Below are 12,203 nucleotides of genomic sequence, written 5' to 3'. Positions count from 1 at the left end.
TGGTGGATAAGTGTCTTGAAACCTCCCTCTTGAAGGAATTCAAGTCATAGGAAGGTGGAAATACAGAAGCAGGCAAGGAGTTCCAGAGTTTACCAGAGAAAGGGATGAATGATTGAGAATACTGGTTAACTCTTGCGTTAGAGAGGTGGACAGAATAGGAGTGAGAGAAAGAAGAAAGTCTTGTGCAGTGAGGCCGCGGAAGGAGGGGAGGCATGCAGTTAGCAAGATCAGAAGAGCAGTTAGCATGAAAATAGCGGTAGAAGACAGCTAGAGATGCAACATTGCGGCGGTGAGAGAGAGGCTGAAGACAGTCAGTTAGAGGAGAGGAGTTGATGAGACGAAAAGCTTTTGATTCCACCCTGTCTAGAACAGCAGTATGAGTGGAACCCCCCCCAGACACGTGAAGCATACTCCATACATGGACGGATAAGGCCCTTGTACAGAGTTAGCAGCTGGGGGGGTGAGAAAAACTGGCGGAGACGTCTCAGAACACCTAACTTCATAGAAGCTGTTTTAGCTAGAGATGAGATGTGAAGTTTCCAGTTCAGATTATAAGTAAAGGACAGACCGAGGATGTTCAGTGTAGAAGAGGTGGACAGTTGAGTGTCATTGAAGAAGAGGGGATAGTTGTCTGGAAGATTGTGTCGAGTTGATAGATGGAGGAATTGAGTTTTTGAGGCATTGAACAATACCAAGTTTGCTCTGCCCCAATCAGAAATTTTAGAAAGATCAGAAGTCAGGCGTTCTGTGGCTTCCCTGCGTGATATGTTTACCTCCTGAAGGGTTGGACGTCTATGAAAAGACGTGGAAAAGTGCAGGGTGGTATCATCAGCATAGGAGTGGATAGGACAAGAAGTTTGGTTTAGAAGATCATTAATGAATAATAAGAAGAGAGTGGGTGACAGGACAGAACCCTGAGGAACACCACTGTTAATAGATTTAGGAGAAGAACAGTGACCGTCTACCACAGCAGCAATAGAACGGTCAGAAAGGAAACTTGAGATGAAGTTACAGAGAGAAGGATAGAAACCGTAGGAGGGTAGTTTGTAAATCAAAGCTTTGTGCCAGACTCTATCAAAGGCTTTTGATATGTCCAAGGCAACAGCAAAAGTTTCACCAAAGTCTCTAAAAGAGGATGACCAAGACTCAGTAAGGAAAGCCAGAAGATCACCAGTAGAGCGGCCTTGACGGAACCCATACTGGCGATCAGATAGAAGGTTGTGAAGTGATAGATGTTTAAGAATCTTCCTGTTGAGGATAGATTCAAAAACTTTAGATAAGCAGGAAATTAAAGCAATAGGACGGTAGTTTGAGGGATTAGAGCGGTCACCCTTTTTAGGAACAGGTTGAATGTAGGCAAACTTCCAGCAAGAAGGAAAGGTAGATGTTGACAGACAGAGCTGAAAGAGTTTGACTAGGCAAGGTGCAAGCACGGAGGCACAGTTTCGGAGAACAATAGGAGGGACCCCATCAGGTCCATAAGCCTTCTGAGGGTTTAGGCCAGCGAGGGCATGGAAAACATCATTACGAAGAATTTTAATACGAGGCATGAAGTAGTCAGAGGGTGGAGGAGAGGGAGGAACAAGCCCAGAATCGTCCAAGGTAGAGTTTTTAGCAAAGGTTTGAGCAAAGAGTTCAGCTTTAGAAATAGATGTGATAGCAGTGGTGCCATCTGGTTGAAGTAGAGGAGGGAAAGAAGAAGAAGCAAAGTTATTGGAGATATTTTTGGCTAGATGCCAGAAATCACGAGGGGAGTTAGATCTTGAAAGGTTTAGACATTTTCTGTTAATGAAGGAGTTTTTGGCTAGTTGGAGAACAGACTTGGCATGGTTCTGGGCAGAAATATAAAGTGCATGAGATTCTGGTGAAGGAAGGCTTAAGTACCTTTTGTGGGCCACCTCTCTATCATGTATAGCACGAGAACAAGCTGTGTTAAACCAAGGTTTAGAAGGTTTAGGACAAGAAAAAGAGTGAGGAATGTACGCCTCCATGCCAGACACTATCACCTCTGTTATGCGCTCAGCACACAGACGGGTCTCTGACACGGAAGCAGTAGTCATTCCAAGGAAAATCAGCAAAATACCGCCTCAGGTCCCCCCAACTAGCAGAGGCAAAACGCCAGAGGCACCTTCGCTTAGGGGGATCCTGAGGAGGGATTGGAGTGATAGGACAAGATAAATATATGAGATTGTGATCGGAGGAGCCCAACAGAGAAGAAAGGGTGACAGCATAAGCAGAAGGATTAGAGGTCAGGAAAAGGTCAAGAATGTTGGGCGTATCTCCAAGACGGTCAGGAATACGAGTAGGGTGTTGCACCAATTGCTCTAGGTCATGGAGGATAGCAAAGTTGTAGGCTAGTTCACCAGGATGGTCAGTGAAGGGAGAGGAAAGCCAAAGCTGGTGGTGAACATTGAAGTCTCCAAGAATGGAGATCTCTGCAAAAGGGAAGAGGGTCAGAATGTGCTCCACTTTGGAAGTTAAGTAGTCAAAGAATTTCTTATAGTCAGAGGAGTTAGGAGAGAGGTATACAGCACAGATAAATTTAGTATGAGAATGACTCTGTAGTCGTAGCCAGATGGTGGAAAACTCGGAAGATTCAAGAGCGTGGGCACGAGAGCAGGTTAAGTCATTGCGCACATAAACGCAGCATCCAGCTTTGGATCGAAAATGAGGATAGAGAAAGTAGGAGGGAACAGAAAAGTTTTTCAGTGAGGAAAAGAAGATTGAAAATTAGATCTTAGACCGCGAATGTTGCAGAAGTTAATGAAGAAAAAGTTGAGGGGGGTGTCAAGACACTTAGGGTCGTCGACGGAAAGGCAGTCCGACCTGGGGACATTTATGGTCCCCTCCCCAGATGGGGACTCCGAGGCTGGTGTAGGAGTCGCCATGATTTAAAAATTTTTTGAGTGAAGGGTGTGTGTGTTATTAGGTGCTTGTAGTTTTGTGTGGAGGAAGAGAGTTGTCTTTAGAGGGCAGGCTGTGACTACCCCCTTGTGTTGTGAGACACAAAGGGAAACGTTCAGTGACGTCACAGCTGGGTTTAATGATAAGTTCACAGCACCCCCTGAACAGTGCTTTAGACCTCACTGGGAGTAATTATCGTTTCGGCAGGTGTCTACTGCCTCCTCCTGAACTGCTCTGAGACTGGGGAAACTGTCTGGAAGGTGAGTTGTCTATTTTGCAATAGATATTACCATTAGGAGATAATAGATTACTTATTAGCCCATTGGCTATTATGACTTTGCCTTATACTGAAGGAAATTGCCTGGTTGGATGACTGGAATATACTCATTTAAAAGGATGTTAATGCACAGTCAGTGAAGAGCTTGGTCAGAAGCTATGAAAGTGTTATCTCAGTCCTCAGAGCCTGAACCCACCTCTGACAACAAGGAAAGCCCTGGTAAGGAGGAGGAGGACAGCGAGGACAGCTTAGACACCTTGAACGACACCCTGGACGATATGATCCAGGCCTCCCAGCTTCATCCTCAACACCCGCGCTCACTACAGGTAAGTGTCTGCCTCTCCTGTGCATGGTCATCCAGAATATAAGAATGGGAGGAAAGGAGACCATAAAAGACCAGCTGACCCACGCAAGGTGGCTCCTGGTCAATTCAGGGCAGTATGAGGTTCTTCCCTGTCAGAGCACCAGTGTAATATGTCATTTAAAATTTAAAAAAATTTTTTCCATGGTTTATTGAAAAAGAAGGGAATTGCAATGTGATATTAAATACAAATATTCCAGAATAAGCATTTTCTCATGCGTTAAGCCTGCATGGCAGACTGAACCAATTTAAGGTTATTACAAAGCTAGCTCAAATAAAAAGCACAGCCATTCCATCTCAAATTTTTAACTGGTGCTTTCTTTTGGGAGAGAACACCAAGTTTTTTTTTTTTTTTTTTTTTTTTTTTTTGTGCATTTGACCTGGCTTTATATTTGTATGACAAGACAAGAAAAGAAACAAGTAAATAAATATAGATCAACAGATGCAAACAGTATAGTAATTTTGCCATACCAGCATCAAAAGTGAATTAATATTGATGACTAGATAGATAACACACACAATAGCAGTAGCGGAGCATAGCGTGATGAGAATGTCAAGGAACAGTGCGGCATTAACCAGTGATTTATAATGGCACAGAAACACAACCACCTTGGCGGTGCGGGATATGGAGTGATGGAGTCAGACAGACGGGAGTGGTGTGCTGTCATTGTTCAGTCTGCAGTCAGGTCATTACAGCGTGAGGTGAGGCGTGGGAGAGTGGCGGGGAGAGGAGAGGAGAGGGAAGGAGGAGGGTTGTGGATTCCAGTCAAGTAATGTCTTGGTGCCGTTTCGAACATTTCCTGCATGACAAGGTGAGCTTAGCGGGTCGTGACGTGCTGGGTTCCTCACTGACTGCTGTGTGTGTGTTCTGTCAAGGTAATTCTGCCGTGTTTTTCCCCTAATTCCCTGCGATGCCCGTACAGTGAGTGAGTCAAGTCTGGGTCTCCCATAGTGTTGTTTATTATATTTATTTTCTGGAGGAATGAACGCTTTGGTTGTTATTATTATTATTGCTAGTACTTATTCTACTACTACTACTACTACTACTACTACTACTACTACTACTACTACTACTACTACTGCTAGTACTAGTACTACTACTACTACGATTACGACTACTACTGTACTGAGGGAGCTTGATAGGAGGTGTGTGTGTGTGTGTGTGTGTGTGTGTGTGTGTGTGTGTGTGTGTGATTCACCTACAGTCATCTGCTGGTCACCCAGCCAGCCGTTACCCTACAGAAAGAGCTCAGAGATCATAGTGACTGATCTTTGGGTAGGACACCACACACCGGGGCAGCAAGGTCACAACCCTTCGGGTTACATCCCGTATCTACTTGCTGCTAGGTGAACAGGGCCTACACATTAAGAGGCTCACCCATTTGCCTCATGTGTGTGTGTGTGTGTGTGTGTTGTGTGTGTGTGTGTGTGTGTGTTACAGTGCTTGTGTTCACTCACTTACACAAGGCGGTTTTCTTATCAGATTTTTTTTTTTATCTTTGTAATGCTGTAGTTGAACAATCTTGATGCTTTTTAGTAGTTCTTGCATCATTCGTGCAGGACTTCTTGTGCTGCTGGTGGATTGAATTAGCAGTGTTCAGGAGACAAAACGCATACATTTATGGCAGAGTACCCAGGGAGTGTATTTCACTGCAAAGTAACATTACAGAATATGATAGACGGTTTCCTCTACAAGCAAAGTGAGAGAGAATAGCGAGTGATATATAGACAGAAAGCCACAGCTGTCATGGACGATAATTACTTAGAAATTGAGGATGGGAAGGGAGACGAAAAAGATAATGATGACAAATGAGAAGTTGGCTGGCGGCAAGATTACACTTGTTTGCTTCTTATGCCTTCAAAACAAGACAGCTAACATTTCAGACACCTGTCCGTGAAAATATAGTCTTTGTAACTAAAAATAATCCAGCAAGATATTTTTAGCATCTATATTTCATGCTCCTGAAGTTAGTGGTAGCGAAACAAGATGAGTTTGTTTCTTATGCCTTCAAAACGAGAGATACAACGTTTTAGGAAATAGCGGGTGATGGAATAAAATCTTCCCTATTGAAATTGGTACCATAAAATACTTTTAGCATCTATATTTCTTGATTCTGAAGGTGATGGTAACTTATAGTAGCAAAATAAATTAACGCATTTCTGAATCATATGTGGTTTGTTGCAGTATTGCAGTACCTAAGTGAAATGACACTTTGACTACAACATGGGGTAGCGAAAAAAAATGAATGGACAGACGGACGATTTTTTCCGGTCACGCGCCAAGAAACATCTACCTTATCTACTCTTGTTGGCATATTAATACTTGCAGAATTTTCTCATGTTTATCAAGTGTTGCCCATCGAGTGTTGGTTCAGGTGCTGATAGCGGCAGTGATGATGGTGATAATGGTGAAGGAAAGTGTGTTGATGGTGATGACGGTGGTGGTAACCAAATAGTTCATATCCAATGTAACTAAAATAGTTTATATCCTCTAGTATATATACATATTTATTTCTGTTTGTTTAATTATTCTCAAAACAAATATTTGCTTGTTTATAATCAGATTCCACTTCAATTTTCTCTATTTCTCATGTATAATTATGATTTTTCTCCTTTCCTTCCTGTTCTTGCAAAGCCATTTATCCCTAAATCTTTTGTTATTGCTATTTATTTATTTTTTTTTACATTTTCTTCAATTAGATTTTTAGTTTAGTGTTGTTTTACATTTCAGTATTAAGTAGATATTAAGTGTGCCCAAAAAGCTTGTGCTTCATAAGGGGCTGTTTGTCTTTCAATTAATTGTACCTTAAGCTTATATATGTACTACAGACAAACATAATAAAGTGTTTAAAGTGTTTAAAGGTATGGTAACAGTGGTGATGACGGCGGAGAGACAGCGGTGTCGGCGGTGTTCAGAACAACAGTCACGCTTATCCTCGTTGTTAAGATATTTGCTTTTAGCGGCCTCATATGTCATGATAAGCAGCAGCAGATTCCTTGGTATAGTGAGAGAGTTTAGGGAGCTGCACAACTCAGTTAAGACGCAGAATTGTATGCCACGTGCTGCTAAAGTGAAGAAAGCTGAAGATGACACTAAACTTCACTTTGTGAATCAACTAAACCTTATGACACACACTGAATTTTACAGTAAACCTTATGACAGACACATAACTACAACCAGAGCAGCAATAATGATGAGTACAACAATAATTCTAATAATAATGATAATGCATTGATAAGCTGTATACTATAATATTCTAACTCCATTTTCTCTCTCTCTCTCTCTCTCTCTCTCTCTCTCTCTCTCTCTCTCTCTCTCTCTCTCTCTCTCTCTCTCTCTCATACTTAACGTAGATATCTTTCTGTAAAATGGTGTAATTGGTCAGGAGATCACGGAACTTGCTCCTTACCTGGCGTTGAAATCCCTGTAGCACGTTGAGCAGTGTGGAGATAATGCAACAGAAAAGAATGGCATTAGGCTTTTGGACAATAATAATCTTTCATTAAGACATCTTTCTCCGCAGTTTTCATTCTTTGATGTTCTCAGCTTCCTGCGCTTGTGACTCTGTAATTGGTGTGCTGTGTAATATTACTGCAAGTGTCTGAAAAAATAAATAAATAACGAGTATTAGATGTATTCTGGTGTTGATTTCTGCGTCACTTAGGCAGGTAAGTGGCAGGCGTGAGGGTGGTCCTTTAAGTGGCTATTTGACCTGTGTTATTTGTTACTGCAGGTGGGCTGGAAACTTGTTGAACTTGTTGAAAATGTTGAACTGGTGGTGGTGTTGGTGGACTGAGAGGGAGGCGCCGCCACCCACACACGTGAGAGATGGCCAGGACATGGAGTGTGGGGGAGTGTGTGTGTGTATGTGGAGGATGAGGGGTGTGTGTGTGTGTGTGTGTGTGTAGGGCGAGGGGAAGTGTGTGAGGAGTGTGCGTGGACTGTATAGAGTTTAAGTGAAGGAAGTTGAAGATGACTAAATTCTACAGTAAACCTTATGACACACAATGTAATAGCTACAACCGGAGCAGCAATAATGAAGAAAATAATTTACAAGACAAGTGGGAGTGTGTGGAGAGTGTGGAGTGTAGGAGTGCCAGAGTGGGTGTGGCATGACCAACTGCTTGACAATGTGGATGATTTATTGAGAGAGAGAGAGAGAGAGAGAGAGAGAGAGAGAGAGAGAGAGAGTTTATAGTATCATATCTCTCAAAGTACATTGATGTTGAAGGCAAAATTGATTCAGTTAACATAATTACCAAACGAAACAAGGAACTTTACTTTAAGACCCAGAGAGAGAGAGAGAGAGAGAGAGAGAGAGAGAGATGGTTTGGGGGAGGTGACAGAAAGGGGCGATGTTTGGCAATAGGGAGGCTGAGACAGGGCCCCGCCAAGCCTGCCCGGTTAGGCTTACTGCTGCTCGGGGCTGTGAGCTGGTGACGGTGTGACGGTGGCGGCTCATCATTAATCACAGTCCACGGTGAATGTAGCCAATCACAGCAGAATCACGACCAATCATAAACTCGTCACGACCAATAAGGGCGGAAATTGCTGCAAAACCGGGTCCCATTGGTGGAGAGGCTGCCAGATCGCTTTCACCACCAGATTCTTTACACATTCCTCTAGACTCCGATATTCATTAAGGTTTTATGATGCACCATCCATCTCTTCTTTTGTGCTTTAGGAATCACTGGGTTACTTTCTCAAGCCTCTTAGCGGCTTGGTGTAAAATGTTCACCAACTGCTTGAAAATATCGGGACTCACTCGTATGTTGCACTGTTTGTTGCCACGAACTTGGGGAGTTTGACCTCTCGAGTGCATCGGCATTCTCAAGTCCCTTTCACACGCTGGGGGATACATTGACTCCTGGAGAGAGAAGTCAGTGCCACCACCACCATCACCACTACCCCTACTCCTACCCCTAACCCAACCACTACCACCCACCACCCACCACCACCACCACCACACTGTCCTTGCTTCCTGCTTGGTGAACAGAGCTGCAGGATGTTCCGTGAAGCATCTGCTGCCCATGGTGTATATATATATATATATATATATATATATATATATATATATATATATATATATATATATATATATATATATATATATATATATATATATATATATATATATATATATATATATATATATATATATATATATATATATATATATATATATATATATATATATATATATATATATATATATATATATATATATATATATATATATATATATATATATATATATATATATATATATATATATATATATATATATATATATATATATATATATATATATATAGGAGGAGGAGGAGGCAGTAGACACCTGTCAAAACGATAATTACTCCCAGTGAGGTCTAAAGCACTGTTCAGGGGATGCTGTGAACTTATCATTAAACCCAGCTGTGACCTCACTGAACGTTTCCCTTTGTGTCTCACAACACAAGGGGGCAGTCACAGCCTGCCCTCTAAAGACAACTCTCTTCCTCCACACAAAACTACAAGCACCTAATAACACACACACCCTTCACTCAAAAATTTTAAAATCATGGCGACTCCTACACCAGCCTCGGAGTCCCCATCTGGGGAGGAGACCATAAATGTCCCCAGGTCGGACTGCCTTTCTGTCGACGACCCTAAGTGTCTTGACATCCCCCTCAACTTTTTCTTCATTAACTTCTGCAACATTCGCGGTCTAAGATCTAATTTTCAATCTGTAGAACACCACCTCTCCTCTTCTAAACCTAATCTTCTTTTCCTCACTGAAACTCAGGTGTCTGAGGCAACTGACAGTAGCCCATTTTCTGTTCCCTCCTACTTTCTCTATCCTCATTTTCGATCCAAAGCTGGATGCTGCGTTTATGTGCACAATGACTTAACCTGCTCTCGTGCCCACGCTCTTGAGTCTTCTGAGTTTTCCACCATCTGGCTACGACTACAGAGTCATTCTCATACTAAATTTATCTGTGCTATGTACCTCTCTCCTAACTCCTCTGACTATAAGAAATTCTTTGACTACTTAACTTCCAAAGTGGAGCACATTCTGACCCTCTTCCCTTTTCCAGAGATCTCCATTCTTGGAGACTTCAATGTTCACCACCAGCTTTGGCTTTCCTCTCCCTTCACTGACCATCCTGGTGAACTAGCCTACAACTTTGCTATCCTACATGACCTAGAGCAATTGGTGCAACACCCTACTCGTATTCCTGACCGTCTTGGAGATACGCCCAACATTCTTGACCTTTTCCTGACCTCTAATCCTTCTGCTTATGCTGTCACCCTTTCTTCTCTGTTGGGCTCCTCCGATCACAATCTCATATCTTTATCTTGTCCTATCACTCCAATCCCTCCTCAGGATCCCCATAAGTGAAGGTGCCTCTGGCGTTTTGCCTCTGCTAGTTGGGGGGACCTGAGGAGGTATTTTGCTGATTTTCCTTGGAATGACTACTGCTTCCGTATCAGAGACCCGTCTTTGTGTGCTGAGCGCATAACAGAGGTGATAGTGTCTGGCATGGAGGCGTACATTCCTCACTCTCTTTCTCGTCCTAAACCTTCTAAACCTTGGTTTAACACAGCTTGTTCTCGTGCTATACATGATAGAGAGGTGGCCCACAAAAGGTACCTAAGCCTTCCATCACCAGAATCTCATGCACTTTATATTTCTGCCCAGAACCATGCCAAGTCTGTTCTCCAACTAGCCAAAAACTCCTTCATTAACAGAAAATGTCAAAACCTTTCAAGATCTAACTCCCCTCGTGATTTCTGGCATCTAGCCAAAAATATCTCCAATAACTTTGCTTCTTCTTCTTTCCCTCCTCTACTTCAACCAGATGGCACCACTGCTATCACATCTATTTCTAAAGCTGAACTCTTTGCTCAAACCTTTTCTAAAAACTCTACCTTGGACGATTCTGGGCTTGTTCCTTCCTCTCCTCCGCCCTCTGACTACTTCATGCCACGTATTAAAATTCTTCGCAATGATGTTTTCCATGCCCTCGCTGGCCTAAACCCTCGGAAGGCTTATGGACCTGATGGGGTCCCTCCTATTGTTCTCCGAAACTGTGCCGCCGTGCTTGCACCTTGCCTAGTCAAACTCTTTCAGCTCTGTCTGTCAACATCTACCTTTCCTTCTTGCTGGAAGTTTGCCTACATTCAACCTGTTCCTAAAAAGGGTGACTGCTCTAATCCCTCAAACTACCGTCCTATTGCTTTAATTTCCTGCCTATCTAAAGTTTTTGAATCTATCCTCAACAGGAACATTCTTAAACATCTATCACTTCACAACCTTCTATCTGATCGCCAGTATGGGTTCCGTCAAGGCCGCTCTACTGGTGATCTTCTGGCTTTCCTTACTGAGTCTTGGTCATCCTCTTTTAGAGACTGGTGAAACTTTTGCTGTTGCCTTGGACATATCAAAAGCCTTTGATAGAGTCTGGCACAAAGCTTTGATTTCCAAACTACCCTCCTACGGTTTCTATCCTCCTCTCTGTAACTTCATCTCAAGTTTCCTTTCTGACCGTTCTATTGCTGCTGTGGTAGACGGTCACTGTTCTTCTCCTAAATCTATTAACAGTGGTGTTCCTCAGGGTTCTGTCCTGTCACCAACTCTCTTCTTATTATTCATTAATGATCTTCTAAACCAAACTTCTTGTCCTATCCACTCCTATGCTGATGATACCACCCTGCACTTTTCCACGTCTTTTCATAGACATCCAACCCTTCAGGAAGTAAACATATCATGCAGGGAAGCCACAGAACGCCTGACTTCTGATCTTTCTAAAATTTCTGATTGGGGCAGAGCAAACTTGGTATTGTTCAATGCCTCAAAAACTCAATTCCTCCATCTATCAACTCGACACAACCTTCCAGACAACTATCCCCTCTTCTTCAATGACACTCAACTGTCCCCCTCTTCTACACTGAACATCCTCGGTCTGTCCTTTACTTATAATCTGAACTGGAAACTTCACATCTCCTCTCTAGCTAAAACAGCTTCTATGAAGTTAGGTGTTCTGAGACGTCTCCGCCAGTTTTTCTCACCACCCAGCTGCTAACTCTGTACAAGGGCCTTATCCGTCCATGTATGGAGTATGCTTCACATGTCTGGGGGGGTTCCACTCATACTGCTCTTCTAGACAGGGTGGAATCAAAAGCTTTTCGTCTCATCAACTCCTCTCCTCTAACTGACTGTCTTCAGCCCCTCTCTCACCGCCGCAATGTTGCATATCTAGCTGTCTTCTACCACTATTTTCATGCCAACTGCTCTTCTGATCTTTGCTAACTGCATGCCTCCCCTCCTTCCGTGGCCTCGCTGCACAAGACTTTCTTCTTTCTCTCACCCCTATTCTGTCCACCTCTCTAACACAAGAGTTAACCAGTATTCTCAATCATTCATCCCTTTCTCTGGTAAACTCTGGAATTCCCTGCCTGCTTCTGTATTTTCACCTTCCTATGACTTGAATTCCTTCAAGAGGGAGGTTTCAAGACGCTTATCCACCAATTTTTTACCACTGCTTTGACCATTTTTGGGACTGGCATTTCAGTGGGCATTTTTTTTTATTAGATTTTTGTTGCCCTTGGCCAGTATCCTTCCTACATAAAAAAAAAAATATATATATATATATATATATATATATATATATATATAT

The 12,203-nt window shown here is 42.6% G+C and overlaps 1 protein-coding gene across 13 annotated transcripts in view; it reads left to right on the top strand.

Annotated features, from left to right (window-relative positions):
- Positions 1 to 12,203, top strand: part of LOC135094754 (uncharacterized) — a 57,458-nt gene that overhangs the window by 21,893 nt on the left and 23,362 nt on the right. For all 13 annotated transcript variants that reach the window (XM_063995113.1, XM_063995112.1, XM_063995109.1 and 10 more), the window contains 2 exons: positions 3,112 to 3,164; positions 3,358 to 3,507. In XM_063995113.1, the coding sequence (XP_063851183.1) occupies positions 3,112 to 3,164; positions 3,358 to 3,507 (203 nt within the window). The remainder of the gene's footprint in view (positions 1 to 3,111; positions 3,165 to 3,357; positions 3,508 to 12,203) is intronic.

This window comes from Scylla paramamosain, chromosome 46 (assembly GCF_035594125.1).
Source record: "Scylla paramamosain isolate STU-SP2022 chromosome 46, ASM3559412v1, whole genome shotgun sequence".
NCBI classification, from domain to species: Eukaryota; Metazoa; Arthropoda; class Malacostraca; order Decapoda; family Portunidae; genus Scylla; species Scylla paramamosain.
The sequence above is the reverse complement of the archived record's forward strand: the minus strand, read 5'-3'. Positions and strand labels throughout refer to the sequence as shown.